The sequence below is a fragment of the Meriones unguiculatus genome, chromosome 11 (genome assembly GCF_030254825.1).
Source record: "Meriones unguiculatus strain TT.TT164.6M chromosome 11, Bangor_MerUng_6.1, whole genome shotgun sequence".
In the NCBI taxonomy this organism is placed as follows: domain Eukaryota; kingdom Metazoa; phylum Chordata; class Mammalia; order Rodentia; family Muridae; genus Meriones; species Meriones unguiculatus.
Genome location: NC_083359.1, coordinates 9,764,269 through 9,785,208, shown reverse-complemented (window position 1 = coordinate 9,785,208; position 20,940 = coordinate 9,764,269). Strand labels below are relative to the sequence as shown.

Sequence of the window (20,940 nt, the reverse complement as noted above, 5' to 3'; positions counted from 1 at the left end):
TAAACATTTTTTTTTTTTTTTTTTTAAATGAGAGGCAGGAGGATCTCTGTGAGTTCCAGGCCAGTCTGGTCTACAGAGTGAATTCCAGGACAGCCGGAACTACATAGTAAGACTCTGTCTGGAAACAAAACAAAGCAAAACAAAAGTTGTTCAACACCACTAGCCGTCAGGGAAATGAGCACTAAAGCTACTTTGCTAATCCCACCTCATCCTATCCCCAACGGTCATCACCACGGAAGCTGGCAGCGGAGCTGGCACGGATGTGGGGAAAGGGGAATCCTTATCGGCTGCTGGAGAGAGTATGCAGCGGTGTGGCCACCAAGGAAACCAGTGTAGAGCTTTCAGAGCTAGGATTAGAACTGCTGTGTGACCCAGCTCCGACCCTCCTGGGCATGTACCTAAAGGACCTTGGCCTCCTACAGAGACACCTGCACATCCGTGTTCACTGAGGCTCTAGAATAGCTAGGAAACAGCATCAGCCTTAGCACTGCGGTGCTCGCACACTGGAAATCTGTTCAGCTGCAAAGAAAACTGAAAGGTTCAGGAAAATAAATGGAGTTAGAGAGTGGGACAGTAAACAAGGCAGCCCAAGCTTGGGAACCAAAAGCTTCATGTTCTCGCCCATATGAGGATCGGAGTTTGTAACGTAGACACGTGCGCAAATGACGGGAAATGTGGGTAAAGCCGAAAACACTAGAAAAGAAGTGAAGAGAGTGTAAAAAGAGGTTCTGAGGAAGGGGGGAGGGGTCGAGTGCAAAGAACACGTGTGATATGAAAGCAGAAAGCGGGGGTTGGAGGAGGGAGAGGGTGGAGATAAAGAAGGAGGGGAATTATCTATAATGCACTTTATTCAACAATGTCACCACGATGCCTGCATTCTGATTGAAAAAAAATGAATTAAATTTTAGAAGTGTCCTTTAAAAATATAAAACTGTGGCTGGGCGCAATGGAGTGCAGCTTTAATCTCAGCACTCTAGTGGCAGAGGCAGGGGGATCTCTGTGAGGCCAGCCTGGTCTGTGCCGTGAGTTCTAGGACAGCCAACGACACATAGGGAAACCTTGCCTTTAAAAATCACACACACACACACACACACACACACACACCCTTTCTGTCTGCTGAAACATTGATGAACGGCCAGGAAGCCAGGACATGATCACAGACTATGAGGACATGAGGATGAGGGGCCAGCTTTAATGGGAGCCCCAAAAAAGGGGCCAAGATTGATTACCGCAGAGATATTTACAGTGATAATTATGACCACGGACAAGAACACGGAGTCAAGAGCCAAACTCCCACGTAGTGAAGAGAACTTATATTTAGCTAGAATCTTGCTGTGTAGCCCAGGCTGGCCCAGGTCTCAATGTTCTCCTGCCTCTGTCTTCTGAGTGCTGCTCTGCCAGGCTAGGAAAATATCTCTCTCGCTGGGTGGTGAGGGCACACACATCTTTAGTCCCAGAGCTAGGGAGGCAGAGACAGGAGAATCTGTGTTTGAGGCTAGCCTGGCTACACAGAGAAACTCTGTCTGCACACACACACACACACACACACACACACACACACACACACACTCACACACACATACACAGTTTTGTCATATATATAATATTTAATATATATTTTTTTGTTTTTTCAAGATAGAGTTTCTCTGTTTAGCCTTGGCTGTCCTAGACTCTCTTTGTAGATCAGGCTGGCTTTGGACTCACAGAGATCCACCTGCCTCTGCCTCCCTGAGTGCTGGGATTACAGGTGTGTGTCATCACGCCCGGTTGAATCTATGTATTTAAAAAGTCTGCCTCTCTTCATTTTTGTGTGTGTGTTTGTGAGTGTTTTGCCTGCATGCACGTCTGTGCACAGCTTTTGTTCTTGGTGCTCACAGGAGCCAGAAGAAGGTAACTGAGTCTCTGGGACTGGAGTTCCAGGTGGCTGTGAGCCACTATGTAGGTGCTGGGAATCAAACCCTGGTCCAGCAGCCAATGCTCTTAACCACTGAGCCATCTCTCCATCTGCTAGGAAAACATCTTCATTAAAAAAAAAACAAAAACAACAACAACAACAAAAAACTGGCTTCACCTGGATCTATCTGGTTCCCATCCAACAGCCTAGGTTCTCTGTCGCTGTCCCGCTGGTTCTCTGTGGGTCCCACTGGAGAGCTCTGGTTCCAAATGCATAGCTGTACCTCTCCCTGCTGCACTTTGCCCTCCAATCCTCACAACATGGCTGTCTGCAGCAATGTCATAACCCTTAACGATCTCACGGAAGAGATTTCGTTGTCATTCCTGCAGACCATAAGCCCCATGTAGCTCAGGCGGTCCCCAATGTTTAAAACAGAACGTGAGCCTTATAAGTGAGGTTTTGACAGGGGAAAAGGAGTTTCCTGGGAGCAGAAGGAGGACGAAGGGTGGCAAGTGGGGAGGGGTAGTGTGCCCACCACAGCGGTTGGAGCCTGGGGTTTGCTTGCAGTGAGCGTGGGGGGACTAAGGGTACTGTGGGGGCCTCGCGGAGTGTGTGAGAGTTGATATGTGGAAGGGTCTTGCACACGGGCTGGAATTTGGGGTTGGTGTGGCAGGTGGTTAGGATCTCGAGAAGTGTCACTAGTGCTCTGGTTAGATTTTTTTTTTTTCAACTTGACACAAGCCAGGGTCATCCTGGAACAGGCAACTTCAGTTGAGAGTTGGCCTGTAGGCAGGCCTGTGGGGGCATTTTCTTGATTAATGATTGGTGTGGGAGAGTCTGGCTCAAGGTGGTTAGTTCCACGCCTGGACAGGTGGTCCTGGGTGTGTAAGAAAGCACGCTGAGCAAGCCATGGGAGCAAGCCAGTAAGCAGCGTTCCTCTGCGGCCCCTACGTCAGTTCCTGCCTCCAGGTTCCCGGCTCTCCTGATAGACTATAACCTGTAAGCCAAACAGCCTTCTCCAAGGTGCTTTTGGTCATGGTGTCATTACAGCAATAGAAGACCTGAACAGGACAAGACACTGGGATGCTGTGAGACAGAGACCAAGCACGGGACGTCTCTGCGCCAGCTGTAGTAGGGACACTGCGACTCCCCCCCAGCCCAAGTGGGTGTGTGAGCACACTCTCCCTGAGCTGTGACACGGTGACATGTCTCTGTTTCCTGTTTCTCCCCCAGCCAGGGCAGTTTCCGGCTCCAGCTTCAAAAGAACAAACACTCAAAACAGAGGAAGTGGTCCACCACTGCAGGAAGCAGGAAGCTGTAGCTGCTGAGTCCAAGGCAGAAGCCCAGGGACAGAGGGATGGAGTCCGTAGCCCTGTACAGCTTTCATGCCACCGAGAGTGACGAGCTGGCCTTCAACAAGGGGGACACGCTCAAGGTACAGGGGGCGGGGGCTGGGCTGAGTGTGCCAACAGGGGTGGCAAGGTTGGAACCAGGATCCAGGAGAGTCCTGGTAGTCTAGGCTGTGAGGAACAGGCTCAGTTTAGCCATCTCTGCTCTCCTCAGTTTCCCCATCTAGGAAATGGGAATAATATTTATTAGTGACTGCGAGAGTTTGAGATAGTTACCACAGTACCTGGTAGGGGTTGCTTCAATACCACAGTTTTCTGGTTTGTTTGTTTTGTTTTTTTAAAGAAGTTTAAAAGACAAGTTTTGAGATGAGTAATAGAATGGGGGAGAGAGAGAATGTGTGTGTGTGAGAAGTGAGAATAAGCAGACACCCTAACCTAACTGGGATAAAATAGCTGGCATTTAAGTGTCCAACATTAATGAGGGGAAAGTGGAAATAGAATGATATGCTGAATCGAAATGGTAGATGGGTGTGTATGTGTGTGTGTGTGTGTGAAATCTCTAGTGGGAATGCCCTTTCTGAGGGTTTGTGCACCACAGGAGAGCCGGGGGCCACTGTCAAGGTTTGGGGAGTGGCCATGCTGGATCATGGGCACTGGGATGCTAATAGCCTGTCCTGTGCCCTCCACAGCCCTCCCGGTGACCTGCCGGAGCCACAGGCACAGGGCTAGGTGGCTTCCACCCTGAGTCCCGGCCCCACAGTTCAAGCACGGAGACAGACTCTTTGAAGCCACCCTGTTCATGGGTCCCAGGCTCAGTTCGGAGTTCTTGGGTGTGGAAGGCCGTATGAGCGAGGCTTGGGGAGGTGATTGTATGTGCGTAGTTTAGCATGAACCAACCTCCTTTGCTTTAAAGTCTCAGGCTTTTCTTTGTTCAGTCCCCCTGGGTGTCTAAAGCTCTAGCTGGAGTTCAAAGGTTAGTATGAGTCTAAAGCAGCCCCATGCTTTGTGCGTTCCTTTCTTCCAGCTAAGGTGCTGGCACTTGTATTTACCTAAGCTTGTGTTGGCCCTGGGTCCTGTGCACACTCAACCGCTTTGGCCTGAGAAGGGCCTAGGGTGGGAGACTCCGTGGGGAATCTAAGCTTAGCTCAGAGCCTTCAGCTACTCTGGAGACCAGCCTGGGGTATATCCTCACACACATTTGAGGCTGGAGGGTAGTTGGAACGCCCAGGCTCAGAGGAACCAGCGAGGTCCCTGGGGTAACCGATGTCAAGAGTGACAGCCTCCTCCTTCACAGACTCCCAAGACAAGCAGGGGTGAGCTCTTTTTTTTTGTCATGTTTTGTTTGTTTTTTTCCAGACAGGGTTTCTCTGTGTAGCCCTGTCTGTTCTGGAACTCACTATGTACGGTCAGGCTGGCCTTGAACTCACAGAGATCCACCTGCTTCTGCCTCCCAAGTGCTGGGATTAAAGGTGTATGCCACTATGCCTGGCTTTAGAGGGCTCCAAGAAATAATATATATGTGTGTGTGTCTACATATATATATATATATATATATATATATAATATAAGTATACACACATATACATATACATACATACACACACACACATATATATATATATATATAGAGAGAGAGAGAGACTATAGTTTTGCTACTGTTGTGAGTCACAATATAAATATCTATGTTTTCCAATGGTCTTAGGTGACCCTGTAAAAGGGTCCGTTCAGCCTTCAAAGGGTCGAGACCTAAAGGTTAAGAACCACTACTCTAGATGAATATCTTGGAAATGTTTAAAAAGCTCTACATTTTTGCACTAAGAACTGGGGGTGGGGGGTGGCACATGCCTTTTTCCCCAGCACTTTGGAGGCAGGGGCAGGTGGACCTCTGTCAGTTTGAGTCCAGCCTGGTCTACAGAGCAAGTTCCTCAACAGCCAGGGCTACACGTAGAGAAATGTGTCTTGAAGGAAAACAAACAAACAAAGAACAGAAGAGAAGAAAATTTGCACAGGCCTGGTGGCATTTCCCTGTGGTTTCAGCACTCCTGATGCCGCTGAAGCGGGAGGATTGCCTGAGCCTAGGAGTTTGCCTGGACGGCACTGGAAATCCTGCCTCCAAAGGAATAAATGAAAAATAAAATAATCTGTTGTATGGCCCAGAAACCCTCTTCATAAGCAGACACTTGTCTTCCACCAGCCTGGACCCTGGAGCATGGGGCAGGCCCTAGGTCCGGGTCTAGAGCCTGGCTAAGCTAACAGCCAGGCAGATAGGATTGCCGCCTTCAGGCAGCTGGTGTTCAGGTGGTGGACACAGCACAACTTAGACACAACCGAAGTGAACCTGAGTGGGTGTGGTGGCACAGCCAACCATCCCAGCACACAGGAGGCCGAGGGCGGAGCCCTACCACTGTGGAAGAACTCAGCGCCAGCCAGGTGGGGGTGGGGGAAAAGCCCATCCTCCGCACCCCAGAGCACCTGGAATCTCTGAGGGGGGCGGAATTGTCAGGGCTGTCCAAGAGCAAAGTCACATTCTTTTATTTGCGTGCTTTCTTCCTTTTCGTAAAGTTAGGCTCATTTGCTCATTGTGTGTGAGTGGAGGCGGGGCGGGTGGCAGGCGCCACAGTGCACTTGGAGAGGTCAGGGAACAAGTCGGTTCTCTCCTGCCACCGTGTGGGGTAATCTCCGGATTTGGACCTGGGTCATCAAGCTCGGCAGCAAGCGCCTTTATCTGCTGAGCCATCTTCCCCGGCCCTCTCTCAGACTGGCCTTGAGTTCACTAAGTAGCCTAGGCTAGCCTCAAACCTGCAGTGATCCTCCTACTTCCCCTCCTCAGTGCTGGAATAGAGGCTCATGCATTGTAACGCCCCCCCCCCCTTTTTTTTTCATCCAGTGCTCAGGATGAACTCAGGACCTTGGGCACAGGAGGCATACACCCCGCCTCTAGGTTGCAGTTCAAGGTCCTTGCACTGGCTGTTCCTGTAACCCTTTTTCTGTCGATTTTAACTCCCCATCCTTTAGACCTGTTTTAGACTGGTGAGGAGACTCCACCAGCTGTCAGCTGCTAGCTGTGATGAACTGGATGGATACACGCTAACGGGCTGAAATGAGTCCATACATTAGAACTATCACACACCCATGCTTCCTCTCACCTCAGTTTGTTGGCACGTTGTGTTCAATATTACTCAGAACCTTCATTCTGAGGCTTTTCGGCATCGCTTTGAATCTGACTCCAGGGCGCTTCCCCACCTCACTGCAGTCTCTCTCTGCTGTCTGTAGCTTGGAAATATTACAGCCACGTGTACCGAAGCCCCGCTTCCTCTCTGGCCAGGGCTACGCTGTGTGCTGGTGCCGGGCCCCTCCGCTGCTGGGCTCCAGTGGGTGTCACCATGTCACGCCAAGTGGTGACAGCCTTCAGGTGGGACACGACTTCCTCTCTGCCACACGCACTCTCTCTGTGTGACTGTCACTCACGCGCATGTACACACACACACACACACACACACACACACACACACAGTTTCTCCTTGATTAGCTTGCTCCAGAGACCCAGATGAATATCTCCTTGGGAAGCCGATGGCACCCATGCACCCTGCACCTGCCCGAGTCCCCCCAGCTCTGCCTGGAATCTGAGCATCTCTCCCTGCCCCCAAGCCTCCCACCCCATCCCCCAAGGTGCAGCGCTCCTCAGTACTGCAGAGAGCAACTGCCTCCAGCAACAGCCAGACCCATGGCCTCCTTCTAAGGAGCTAAAGTTGGGTCCATCTCAGGACTTTTGCCCCGCCTCTTCCCCTTGGACACCATTCTCCCTTATCTTTTCACCATTGCTTGCTTTCTTTTCTTTTCTCTTCTTTCCTTTTCTTTCTTTCGGGGGGTGGAGAACTACAAACAGGATCTAACTATCCCAAACAGACCTGGAACGCCAGGATCTCCTTGCCTCAGCCTTTTAAGTGCTGGGGTGATAGGAATGGGCCACCAAACTAGCTGGGTTCTTTCCTGTAAATTGGGGCACCTTCAGCAAGGCCTTTCTCAGCCACTGTCTGTGCCCTTGTCCAGACAGTGGCTCCCACAGCACTCCTCACTGTTTGACACTGCCGTTTCTTTGTCTCTTGTATTCTTTGACACAGGCTCCTGTCACTCACTGCATCTCTGGGACTCCTTTTGCTGTCTGCACACAGAGGTGCTCAGTAAAGATCTGTTGGTGACTGCATCTGGGGACAGTAGGAAGGCCAGCATTGGGTAGGGATAGGGGAAGGGGGGAGCAGGCAGACAGGCTCTGAAGTGTGTTCTCTGGGAGGTTCCTGCAGCTCCAAAGGTCCAGGCTCCACTGACAGTAAAAATTCAGCCAGGTAGGCACAGAAGCATGCCTGGTCTCAACAGAGAGATGGGCGGAAGCAGAACAGCAGGGGTTAAGGGCACATGATCACGTGGGCACTACAGCATGAGACATTGCATGGCTGGCCACAACCGTTCCCTCTGAACAGACAAGGACGCTGGAGCCACAAATCGCTAGAGACAGCAGAAGTAGCCAGAGTTCCAGCGCACTGGCTAGGACTTCTTTCCCAAGCTCTGGCCACACTGGGGAAGTTTTGGTTCATTTGGGGTGAAAGTGGTCCTAAGCCAGCTACCTGCTTCCGTTTGTCCATCGCCCCTGACCTTTTTCAGCCAGGAAGGAAGGAAGGAAGGACTCAGCCTGGCTTCAGTGCCTCCCAGGGATGGGGGTGGGGGTGCCCAGGTCTGGGCTGAGGCACAAGCCCAGCCTTTTGGCTGCTCCTCACCTACGGATCAGACTTAGGCATGTCTGTCTCGCTGTTTCTATCACCCTGGTGCAGCTCGCTCTGCAGCCTGCTCCTAATCAGAGAAGGGCCTCAGGCCTGGCTCCAGGAACAAAGCAGGAAGAGAGCGGGGTTAAAGCCAGTGGACTGAGGCCCCTAAGACCAGCAAAAGCTCTATACCGACTGCAGGGCAGTCAATGCCACGCTGCACTGGCCAAGTAAGCTCCTTCTCTGAGCCCATTTATAAATCATCACTTGGTGACATCAGCTTCTTCAGGTTGCTCAGAACTGGAGTGACTGAGGGCAAACGTTCCCGGGGATGGAGGGTGCTTTCCACCTTTCAGTGGTTTATCCAGCGATTCTCTGCCCAGTTCTGGCTAGTCCACTTGGGGTGACAGGGCTTGGAAGGTGTCTGTGGGGCCCAAGCGTCTGGGCCAGAACCTGAGAACTGGCTTCATCAGAACACGGGCTATTTTACCTGTTCCCCTATTCCTGATTATCACTGTCACCCTGAACGCTAAATACATGTGACCCAAGATAGCCTGTTAGGGCTCCCTGACCCACCTGGGGGCCTCCAACTTCATGTCCCATCTCAGTGGTCATTGATTGGCTGCTCTGGGCTCCTGCAAACACAGCTCAGTCAAGAGCCAAGGAGACACATCTATTCCCTTTCCCTGGGGTGCCGTGGGGGTCTGGATGGGAGAGCATAGGGGTCAAAGTGCCCCATGCCCTGACCCCGAACCTGCCTGGTCCCAGCTGTCCCACCAGGAGTCCCAGGCCTCCTGTAGATGTCCATCTGCTGGTAGGCAGGCTTGGCCTGTGAGATGCAAAGGGTCCTCCTCCAGAGCTCTGGCCTCTGTGAGAGGCCCAGGAGCTGCTGCAGGCAGGGGGACCTCATCAGGTGGCTAAATGGCCATATTGCTTCTGCCTACAGATCCTGAACATGGAGGATGACCAGAACTGGTACAAGGCCGAGCTCCGAGGAGCCGAGGGTTTTGTTCCCAAGAACTACATCCGTGTAAAGCCACACCCGTGAGTAGTCTCATGCAGCTGGAGGCTATGCAACCCCACCTCGCCTTGCCAGAGCCAAGCCGCTTGGGGTGGTCCTGGGTACAACACACCCCAAGGAGATGGACCCTGGCTGACCGGTCTGGGACAGGGGTGGACTAGGAGCACAGTTTGGCCCAGATGTCTCGGGCCTGGGACCTAGGTCGGGTTCTTAGCAGAGGGCACTCAGTATTGCTTTCAGAAGGTCTGGTGGCTAAACGGGCCTTGTACACCTACTGGATACACTTTAAATGGCATCTGGGACATTGGTCTGGTTCCAGAGAGCCCAACACAGAGACAGGGGGATCAGCACAGTGGGACACAGAAAGGCAGGCAGCATCAAGGTGCCTCTCAGAAGGGGTGGCGATGAGTGGGATGGACGCTGAGGGATATATAGGAGTTGGCTGTGTAGACAAAGGCAATGGATTTTGGCATTTTCAGCAGAAGGTGAAAGAGGGGAGTAAGCCAGAATGAGCCAAGGAGAGCAGTGAGCAGATCTTTAGTCCTGGGACGGGCAGGAAGAGCTCAGGGTGCTGAGCCAAGAGAGCAGGGAGACACGGGGGTGCCAGGCCAGGGGTGGAGCTCAGTCAGCAGGTGGGAGCTGTGCTGTGTGGCTGGGTGGAAGGGAAGGAGGTGCAGGGTGGAGCCCAAAGGGTATTTCCTCTTTGTCTTTTTCTGCTTGTTTTCAAAGCTGCCGCCACCTCCAGCATCCTGTGCCGAGCCTGGCCCTGTCCGGGGTCCCCGTCCCCAGTCCCCGTCCCAAACCCACTCTGCTGGCCTTAATGCCAGGCACCCCCTCACCTGGAAGCAGGAGAAGGAGGACACAGGGGAAGACAGAAAAGCATAGCATGCTGCCTGGGAGCTAGCCAGGCGAAGTCTGGGGCATAAGGAAGAGGTTGGAAGGCTGTAGAGTCCGAACTGCAGAGCAGCCCTGACCCAGGGCCAGGAGGAAAGGGATTGCAAGGGCTGCAGTCCTGGGTCAGGTTGTATGGAGACCTTAAGGAAGGAGGGTCCATTAGGGTGCTCAGAATCAAGGAACCCAAGACCCTGGTAATTGGAGGCAGCTCTAACCCTCCTTGAACCACGCAGGAACATGATCAGGTGCTAGCCAGATCCTAAGAGGCCTGCATCTGGCCCAGTTTGGTAACCTTAGACCCTGCCCTGGCCCAAAACAGCTGAGGAGGTGAAGGCTCTGATTGTGGGGTAGGGGAGAAGGGCTGTAATCCTAGAAGGCTTCTGCCTATGCCCGACCCACTTTCTTCCTGAGGCCCGGGATGTCCTCTGCCTCTGGACCCAGAGACACAGACCCCGTATTCTCAGTGGAGTTGAAGGGTAGTGATTATAGGGCCAGCAAGGTCTCAGGAAAAGCCTAGGTCCCTGGGCCTGAAGGTTAGAATAGAAGTTTGCCAGCGATGACAGAGACAGGTCCAGGGATGTGTGGGAGGTGGGGTATAAAGCATGTTATCACAGCAGCAGGTACAAACACCTTCAGGTTTCTGTGTTCCTACAGCAGCCCAACTTCCCGCCTTTTATAGTCTGTCTGGTAGTGCGTTTAATCCCAGCACTTGGGAGGCAGAGGTAGGCAGAGGCGAAGGCAGACAAATCTCTGTGAGTTCGAGGCTAGCCTGGTCTACAGAGCAAGTTCTAGAACAGCCAAGACTATACAGAGAGACCCTCTTTCAAATAAGCAAACAAACAAAAACAAAAACAAAAAAAAAAAACCCATCTTACAGACCAGCCGAGGCTTAGAGAGATTGAGTTTCTTGTCCAGGATCACTTAGCCTGCAAGACGTAGGCTGAGATTACAGCAAGGTAGTGGAGCCAGCAGAGAAGGACAGAGAGCCTGTGAGAGCAACTCTGTGTGTGAGCGAACCTCAGACTTGTTATGTAGCATCTCAGGAGACCCCAGGCCTCCCTGGCTTTCACACTCCATCTCAGTATAAGACCCAACACAATGTAGTCAAAGACGAAGTGATGAGAACTGAGTGTTAGAACTTCCTCCAACTGTCCTTCAAGCAAGTGAACCCTTTCTCCATAGCTCACAGCCCGCTAGAACCATCATCCATGACCCCATCACCCTAGTGGTCCCACCTCTCACCTTTGCTGCTTGGAGATTATATTAGGATTCTCTAGAGTAACAGAATTTATAGAATCTCTTTCTGATCCAATTAATCTAACAACGGCTGACTATGAATGGAAAGTCCAGTGTCGCTCAGTCCCCAAAGCAGCATGTCTCAGCTGGTCTTCAGTGCATGCTGGAACCCTGAAGAAGTAGGCTCTAATGCCAGTGAAGGAATGGACTCACTAGCGAGGCAAGGAAAAGTAGGCAGAGAGCAAAGCTCTCTTCTTCCATATCCTTATATAGGCTTCCAGCAGGAAGATCAGAGGTGGGTTTTCCCAGCTTGAAAGTTCTGGATTGAAGGAGTGTCTTCCTACCTCAGGGATCTGGCTCAGATACCCCTGATCTTCTGACTTCAAACTGAGCAAAATTCCCTCACAGGCATGCCCTCTATTTTGGGGTTTTAGTTAATTCCAGATGTAGCCAAGTTGACAACCAAGAAGAGCCATCACAGAGACCAAGTTCCTAAGTGTGGAGTTTGGAGTCACATCCAGGCATGGCAGGCAGTTTTCTCAGACTCCTCATTACCCAGAGAATCCCCTCCTGGTCTAGCACACTAGCCAAGGATTCAATAAAATGCCCTGGGGTCAGTGAGCTGAGAGCCACTGGCTGGAAAAGCCCTCAAGGCCCAGCCACAGGAGCTGGCTAGCCCAGCAGACAGCAAGGACCCCAGGAGAGGCTGCTCCTGCCTTGTCAAAGGCTTAGCTGGTGCAGTTCCGTCTGTACCCAGCCTGCTCCTGCCTGGGAGGGGCACAGGGAAGAGGGGCCACTATTATGGATGTCATCCATATTTACTTGCGGTGCTTAGGACAAACATAGCCTTTCACACTCCAGGCCAGCACTTCACCCCTGACCGATACCCCAGCACGACTTTACACTTTAACTGTTTAAAATCGGCCCTGAGACAGTGGTTAAAGGCGCTCGCTGCCTGGTGACTTGAACAGTCCCCAGGCCTCAAATAAATGGTGAAAGGGGAGAACTGGGGCATAAGGAGGAGGTTGGAAGGCTGTAGAGTCCGAACTGCAGAGCAGCCCTGACCCAGGGCCAGGAGGAAAGGGATTGCAAGGGCTGCAGTCCTGGGTCAGGTTGTATGGAGACTTTAAGGAAGGAGGGTCCATTAGGGTGCTCAGAATCAAGGAAAATCAGTCATTGCAAGAATGAGGCTGTCCTCTGGCCTACATATATGTGGTATGTACATTCCTGCACGTTTTTGTGCCCACACAGAAATAAACAAATCATTTTAATGTTAAAAAAAAAATCAAGGCTAGCTGAGCGGTTAATAGTGCATTCTGCTCTTGGAGGGGACCTGTGTCTGGTTTCTAACATCCACATCAGGCAGCTCACAGCCACCTGTAACTCCAGCTCCCGGGGATCTGACACCCTCTTCTTGATCCTCATATACATATATGTATATATGTACACATATATGTATTATATATAATACACATAATTAGAAAAATAGTAAGAATACATTTTTAGAAAGAAAGAATATTCTGCCTCTACCAGGCAGACTGAGGCGTGCCAGCTGGTGGCAGAGCACTGGAGGCTGGTTTTTCTGTCTTGGGTGTGGGTTTGTCTGGCCTGGTAGGAAGCAGCAGGGACAGGTTGCCTCAGCTCTCCTTTGCCTTTGCTACGTGACCTTGATTCCCTTCCCCACTTCTCAATTTCCCCGTGTGTAAAATGGGCACACCGATACCGGGGAGCCAGGGCCAGCCCTGCCACCTGCGGACACGGTCCCCTCTCCCCACAGGTGGTACTCGGGCAGGATTTCTAGGCAGCTGGCCGAAGAAACTCTGATGAAGCGCAACCACCTAGGAGCCTTCCTGATCCGGGAGAGCGAGAGTTCCCCTGGCGAGTTCTCAGTCTCTGTGAAGTGAGCTCCGGGGTCAGGGCTGGGTGGGCCTGGCAGGGCTGATGGCTGGGCAAAGGGCGAGGAAGCAAGCAGTGGTCTGAGCCCTGAAGAGCACAGGGTCGTGCTAAGAGCCGACTGCTGCGGCCTCAGCTGGCAGTCCAAGAGGGCCAGGCTTCCTTGCCTGGTCAGTGAGCCAGCTGTGGAAGGCTTCTTGGTTAGAAGGGGGAGCATGCCCACTTGGGTGCTCAGGAAGTGCTGCCGACAATGTTGTCCGGAGGACAGACCCTGAGGCCAGGTACTTGTAATTCTGGTGCTGTCACATTGTGGCTGTGTGGCACAGGGCTGGTTGTTTAACCTCGCCGAGCCTGTTTCCTCGCAGGCAAAATCAGTCATTGCAAGAATGAATCAGTCTACCTGGGACAGAATGTCGGATTTGCTCCACAGGGAGGGACTCACACCTTGTGGGATAGTGCCTGGCAACACAAGCCAGAGCAGGGTCGTTGGACTGGGGACCATGTGGCCGATTAACACGAACACAGTAGCTCTTCAGCCTGGTACAGCAGACAAGGACCACTGGCAGCGGGGTCAGCCCCTGGCTGCCAACCCTGCCTTCTAAGTCAGGCCAGACTGGCTGGAAGCTGCGGAAACAGCACTAAAGGGGAAAAATGGCTTCACTGTGGTGACAGAAAAGGAAACACGTGCCTGCATCAGGAGGGTACCTGGGGAAGGCTGCTGGGGAAAAATCTTCTGCCTGGTACCCAGGGGAGACTGCTGGGCAAAGGGAGCTGCACTTCAAAGCCCCCAAGGTGGGATGCCCCTTTGTCTCGTGCAAGCACCCCGAAAGCCACGTGGTGGGAGCAGTAGGAGCAAGGTGCGGAGCCTGGCTCACCCCCAGCCGGGGGAGGGAAGCACATGGCAGAGGGTACAAAGCTCAGGACATGCTACTGTGCTAAAGGGAGGTGTGGCCTATATGTGGTTCTTCAAGAATGCTTGCTTCCGGGCCGGGCTTTCCACAACATGCATGCTGGGGATCGGGGAAGTAAGTGAAGACCTTCCTGCTCCTGCGGACTGCTGTCCTTCTCTTCTGCTCTGGTTACCCGGGGAGCTGCAGGGCCCAGCCCACGATGGAGCTACCGCTCTTGGGACACAGCCCTGTGCACCACACGTTTGGTCCCCCGCAGCTGCTCAGGAGCCACCCCAACTGTGCAGCAGCCATTGGCTACTCCAGGAGGGTCCTCCACACCTTCCTCAGTTTTCTTGCCCATCTGACACGGTGCATACACCAGGGTCCTGAGGCTGTCCTGTCCATCCCTGTCTCTTGGCTCCCTACTGGGCACAGCAGGAAGTGGCTCCTAGGGATGATACCTACCAGGAAGATAGCCTGGTAGAAGTGTCCCCGAGTCCCAAGGTCACCTAGCCGAATGGGCACCTAACACAGATTAGGCCTGGACAGAGAAGACACTGTCCTATTACACCCCTCTTGAGTTCTCCACAGACCCAGGCTGCCTTGGCAGCTCTTGGAGGGTTGCCCTGTCCAGCTGCCCTGGGACAGAGGCAGAAGCCAGGAAGCATGATGGGATTTACATAGACCCAGAAGTTTCACCACGGGCAGGTGCAGAAGGAAGTCCAAAAACAGGGGACACGGTCCCAGAGGGGAAAGGGCAGCAGAGGCAGGCCTTGAGCGTGAGTGGAGCCCTGCAGGGGGCTGAGGGTGCTAAGCGCTTGCGACAATCCAGAGGTCGTACAGTGAGGTCTGTTTGATGGTAAGAAGCCTGACTGGAAGGAAAGATGGCAGCGCTCGTGCTCTGGGACAGTTTTTCAGTAGGAGAGCTCAAAGCAATCCTGGCACACACCCCACAAGGCCCTTCCCGAGATGGACCGGCCAGTGCTTACACAGCAGGGAATGCAATTGCACCTGAGGCCACTAGGTGGCTGCCTCCACCCTCGCTTCCTCCTTGCTTGGGCCAGGGATCCTGGATAAGACTAAAATGTGCCCACCGGCTGGCACCTGTCTGCCTAACTTTCCCACATACTCCTATCCAGGCCACTGAAGACTCTTCTGTCATGGCTGATGGGAGATAGTCTCAGTTCAAGGCATCTTGCTTCCTTTCTGGCTATGGGTACCTTGGAGTTAACGCACACTTGTCTTGTCCACCGGACTGGTGCCGCTCTCAACACCTCCTGTGAACCAGGCCCTGTCCCTGGGGTCACCACAAAATAGGACAAAGCTCCTCAGTCCCTGAGCACTGCTAGAGTGATGAAGAGCACATGGTTAGGAGCTAATGGCACCTGGGGAAAAGGAGGCAGGGCTGTGGCTGCCTGATCCCAGTGTGCAGGTAAAGAAACCAACACTGAGAGGGCTGAGAAACTTGTCCAGACAGAACATTTCCTGAGACAAAGACCCAGCAGGGGACTCTTCTGCACCTGGTCCTTTCCAGGTCACCTCTCTTCTCCCTGTGCTGCAGGGAGGACTCTCCCTTGCTCTCCGGTGGACAGAGCAGCGAGGGCCAGACCCGGCCCAGCTGAGCCCCAGATGGGAGGATGGGAGCTTGGGCTCCTGCCCACCCAACCTTGGTTCCCCTCTTTGCTGCTGCTGCTGCTGCTGCTGCTTCCACTAGGCAGGAAAAACTTGCTGAGCGGGACTGGCCTGACTAAGACCTTGAGCTTTCTGAAAGCAAAGACCAGGTTCGGCACAGTCCCCTCTGGGGGTTGGGGTCAGGGTCCCAGAGCACTGCCCAGCAAGGGGTGAGGGCAGTGACCTCCGAAGAGGTGGAGCTAGGTAAAGTGGGAGTGTACCAGGACATACTTCAGACCCCTGGGGTCTGGTCCGCGCTGCCTCCTCTTCAGAGCCCAGCTCTGGGGCTCAGGGGCAGGGTGGGGTCCTGATGAACAGTGTGGGATGGCGACGTAGAGGGACTGATCCCTCTCAGACAGCTCGGCCTTCCTCAGCTGGGAAAGAGGGGCAGCTGCAGGGCAGGTTGTAGAAAAACAAGACATGCCACATACAGTCCAGACTGTCGACACTGTCCGGCCCTGAAGATTTCCCAGCGGACAGGTGGTGGAAAGGTCTAGAACTCTTGGCCCTGTGCCCTGTCCCCCAGTTCTCCCATGGGATCCAAGAGCCTCCCTCTCCAAAATTCTCCAAGCCTCAGGCTCTGAGCTGCTTATGGAAGAACAGGATTTAGGTTTCCGGAACCTGCCCTGCCCCGCCCCACCCCATCTAGTCTTACTGGGTCTCTGTACTCTTAGCCACACCAAGTCACTCTGTGGTTCACAATGACCCCTTCCCATGCAACTACACCTGAGGCCAGAGAGGCGGACCCACTGCTTCCCCCCCACCCCGCCCTTCATCAGCATCTGTATCTTAGCCACTGTGGACAATCTGCTGTCAGCTCAAAAGCAGTTTTGTGTGAGTCCTCTTGGGGACTGTGGTACCTCTGGCAGAAGCCTCCTCTTGTGGAAACTGGCCCTTCCCAAGGCACACAGCAACGCTGTAACTTGCTGGTAGGGCTGGCTCGAGGCCAGGTCACCTGGTGGCTACAGCCCGCATGGAAAAGCCCTCAGTGAAGCCTGTGGCGAGGGGCCCTGGGGTTGGCTCTGTGGTGAGGGCTGAAGGCATAGAGGGCTGGGGGAGGGCGCTCTCAGGGCAGCTCAGTCTCCCCAGTTCTGGGGCCTGTCTCAAGCCTTTGTGAATTTTGTGAGCAGTAAGGCTGTGTAAGGATGCAGGGACCAAAGTTGACCCCTGACCCCTGATGAGGGGTGTGAGATCAGCTCTCCAGAGGGGACACTTTCTCAGGGGCTTGAACATGAGTAGAAAAGCAAGAATTCTTTTCTGCTTGAAGGCCGAGGCCAAGAGAGAGGGTGTTTACGTAGTCTAGGCTGGCCTCAAAGTGGACTCCGGGGTTACAAACCCTGCCAGGGTTACAGGTGGGAGCCAACACCCTCTCCAGGCCTTAGACTGGGCTGGGCAGGGAGCGTCCTGGGATTCCTGAGCTGTCTTCATCCTAAATCTCCACTCTTAACCCTGTGAAGCAGCCCAGCCCCAGGGCTGAGTGAGAAGAGGAGCAGCAGAGGGTGAGGTGGGGCTGCAGAGCTCAGGAGGGGGTTGGTCTCTGCGGATGGCGCAGTCCCGGGAGCAGGTTGCATTTGGAATAATATCTGGGACATAATGTCCCAGTGGGAATGACAACCGCCATGGCCACCACCCGTAATCAATCAGAGAGCTAGCTCCTCTGATGGTCTGTGGGGAGAGGCGGCCCCACCCAGCCACCCTGTGGATTTCTGAACAGGTTGGTGGCTGCACTCAGGCCTCAGTTTCCCTCCTGCGCATCAGGCAGGGAGGCAGGACCAGCCACCCCGTGACAGGAAGGGGGTTTATGGGAATTTTCGATGCCCACTCACTCCCACTAGCAGGCTGTTCGGGTTGTGGGCTAAGCCTGCACAGGTTCCTAAGAGGATGGTCTGCTTTAGTGGGAGTGGAACAGACTTGGCACAGTTTGGTGGCATTAACAAAAAGGCTGAGCAAAGATTTAAAAAGAAAAGGGCCGTTGGCGTCAGAGAGGCCAACGAAGACAAGAAACCAGCTCTTGAGTCTGAAGAGTTGGATTCATCAGGAGGGGAACAACAGCCGGGAAGGCTCTTGAGGAGAAAGGAAGGAGGTGGAAAACCCAAAACACCAGGGTGCCTCTCGCAGGCAGAGTTAGGTGGGAGTCAGGAGGATCTTAGGACTCTGTCCCCAGAGTACTGTGAGGCCTGGGTAGGGGGAGGATGTGCAGGGGAGGAGGGAGAATGCCAAAGCCCTGAGGGCATGCTGAGGAGGTGTGAAAGAGACGCTCTCAGAGGTGCCCAGGGATGACACCAGTCAACACTTTCCAGCTTTCTTCTCCCAGGGAAGTGTTATCCCTCTGAGAAAGCTGAGGTTCAGAGACGTTAAATGACTTGCCTGGAGTCACACGGCTAGGAAGCGGCCTTGCCTGGAGCCCCTAACCCGAATCCCATATTCCGCTGCCGGGATGGCTCCCAGTAGCTCTGCCTCCTTTGACTCTAGAGCTCCCCAGAGCAGGGCCTGACTCCAGGGGGGGGGGGGCGGATCTGAAGTTCTGGGTCTTCCCCTGCTCCCCCCCCCCCGCAGTTATGGCGACCAGGTGCAGCACTTCAAGGTGCTTCGAGAGGCCTCAGGGAAGTACTTCCTGTGGGAAGAGAAGTTCAACTCCCTCAACGAGCTGGTCGACTTCTACAGAACCACCACTATCGCCAAGAGGCGGCAGGTCTTCCTGTGTGACGAGCAGCCACTGCTCAAGGTAAAGACGGGACGGGGAGCCCCGAGTGGGAGGGCTCTCTCCTCACCTTCCCGAAGTTCAGGTCCCCAAAGCGGCATGAGTGTGGTTCCCTAGCGGAGTTAAGCAAGGACGGGGCAGGGCAAGTATAGAAGGTAGGGGACGGTGCAGAAACCCCACCTTGCCAACAGACTGCAGTGTGCAGCAGGTGCTCAATAAATGCTTGTGCACCACTGAGCACCTGCCGAGTCCCACACGCCTAGGTGGGCTGTGCATTCCGATTTGGGTTTTGGTTTGTTCTAGGGCAGGGTATTTCTGTGTAGCCCTGGCTGGCCCGAAATGTGCTATGCACAACAGATTGGCCTTAAAATGCTCCTCCTAGCTCAGCCTCCCAAGTGCTGGGATGAGCCTGGCACTCTGCACTATGACACCCCACCGTTGTTATACAGATGGGGAAACCGAGGCTGAGAGTGAGCCAGTTCACGGGAGGCCCCTCCTGGTCTCTGCTCCCTAAGGAGGGGCGAGCAGTGTGATCCCTCAGGGACACCGCCTGGCTAGGCCCGTGGTGTAGGAGCTCCATCCACCCCTGGCCTTCACAATAACAGCAATTTGCAAGCAGCCAGCCCTTTCATCAGGGAGCCAGGAGCAGCTCTCACTCTCATTAGGGTGACGACACCAGCCGACCGGGTTATTAGAGCAACACGGTGTTTTGCTTAGAGGTCAGGACAAATCAAGACCTGGGCAGATTTGAACTTGAGCGCTGCCGAGAGGGAGGGGAGCATGACTCCAGCCAAGGCCTGGGGAGGGCTGACTCCACACAGTCAGGCTTTGTGTTTTTCTCCTCTTCCTAGATACCCTGAGGGCCACTTCAGCCCTCAGCTGGGCCTGGGTGTTCCCTGTTCATTCAATAGGATGAGCTGAGGGGTTTGCTTTATCAGGAGAGATACGCTGACTTCAGAGACCCCAGTGGTATCCACATGGCTAGAAGCTCCTGGTTTCTGGGACCCAGTGGCCCAAACCTTGGTCCCTCCTGCTCACCACCTAGGCTAGCCCTGCTTGGTAGAAGGGAGGGGCTGAGTTGCTATCTGCTCCCCTGTCCTGGCTCTGCCAGAGCCCTGGGGTTACCCATCGGCAGGGGGCAGGGCGAGCCTCTTCCTTCCTGGGCAGAGCCCACTGATGCTATCGTTTTGAAGTTTCTGCAGGTTCAGCAGATGCAGAGGAGAGGGCCTTTGCTGGGCACAGCAGGTGCCTGGCAAGAGCAGTAGGGAAGATAGTGGCACCAAGGAAGCAGAGATGAACTGCTTCCACACCCACGACCCAGACCTGAGAGCAGGAGCAAAGGTCCCCCTCCCCCAAGCCTGAGGGGGCTGTGCCAGGAAGCATTTCCATGCCTGGCGTCAGTTACCATGTTTGTGTGGGCCCAGAGGTAGGGAATAGGACCCAGAGAGAATCGGGGGCCTAACCAAGTTCCACCGAGGCCAGGACTTAAGTTCCACGAACTCTGTGAGCGGCAGAGGCCCCACAGCCCCCAGCACAAGCCCGATTCTCCCACGGGGCTCCCGGGGACAGAGAGCTCGCTGCCTCCAAAGGTGCCTGATTATTCTGCTTGCTACTCCTCCGCAGCCGCCCCGGGCCTGCTTTGCCCAGGCCCAGTTTGACTTCTCAGCACAGGACCCATCTCAGCTTAGCCTCCGCCGAGGTGACATCGTGGAAGTCGTGGAGCGTGAAGACCCGCACTGGTGGCGGGGCAGGGCCGGCGGGCGCCTGGGCTTCTTCCCACGCAGCTACGTGCAGCCGGTACACCTGTGACCCCACAAGACCAGAGGAGCGATGCTCCGGGCGCAGCTTCTTCACACTAACCAGGACCGGCGTCGGTCACCTCTAGGCTGGGAGCGCAAGCTTCCCCGCTTCCCTCCCGGTGGTCTCCGGGGTTGGTGATGTCACCCGCCACCACCGAGGCCCACCCTCTCCAGATCTGAGGACCAACTGCTACTGGCTGGGGCCCAGCTCGGAGAGTGCTCCCCTTGAGCAGCTGCCTGCCGCCAGTCTTCTAGAGGCCCTTCTTCTGGGAATGTGGCTTAGCCCTGGGCAACCATGATTTTCAGAGTGCAGAGCAGTTCCTCCTACTCCAATAAGACCTCCTGGCCTTACCCCACCAGCCCTGGAATGAGGCGATACAGAGGTGAATCCCATTGGAAGAGGTGCAATAAGGACAGATGCCATGCAGTGGGTTCTCTCCTGTTGGCTATAGGCAGAGACCAGCTTGGAGGCCTGGGCTATGCCATTTGGGGAGGAAGAGCCGGCATTGACTGAACTGAAGTCCAAGGGGGTGGTCCCTGGCCATGGAGGGACTCTGAGCTGCCTCTGCCCAGAGCCAGAGCAACCTTCAGATTTCGAAAACTGAGTCAGATTTGGCAGGGCCTGGCATGGTGAAGGGCTTTAGGGGAGACAGACAGACAGACAGACAGGTTGTCTTTGGTCCCTTGAAGAGCCCAGGCTACAGACACCTGAGGTTCTCCCTGAGTCCAGGGCTGGCCCAAGACCCTTTAAGCTGTGAGCTTGGCATACCCTATGCTTCCAACCTGAACCCACGTATTGAAAATAAAACATTAACCAGTGGACACCTAACAAAAT

At 54.1% G+C, this 20,940-nt stretch overlaps 1 protein-coding gene across 2 annotated transcripts; it reads left to right on the top strand.

The window, feature by feature from the left end:
- The first annotated feature begins 3,173 nt into the window (after positions 1-3,173).
- LOC110549804 (GRB2 related adaptor protein) lies at positions 3,174-20,939 on the top strand. Of its 2 annotated transcripts, XM_060363574.1 has the most exons (5): positions 3,174-3,329; positions 8,947-9,044; positions 12,929-13,051; positions 18,162-18,330; positions 19,930-20,939. In XM_060363574.1, exons 1-5 carry the CDS (start codon positions 3,252-3,254, stop codon positions 20,113-20,115), a joined length of 654 nt encoding a protein of 217 aa, XP_060219557.1. In that variant the 5' UTR covers positions 3,174-3,251; the 3' UTR covers positions 20,116-20,939. The 2 variants fall into 2 exon arrangements, with proteins under 2 accessions (XP_060219557.1, XP_021494864.1); XM_021639189.2 differs by lacking the exon at positions 12,929-13,051.
- Position 20,940: the final 1 nt, after the last annotated feature.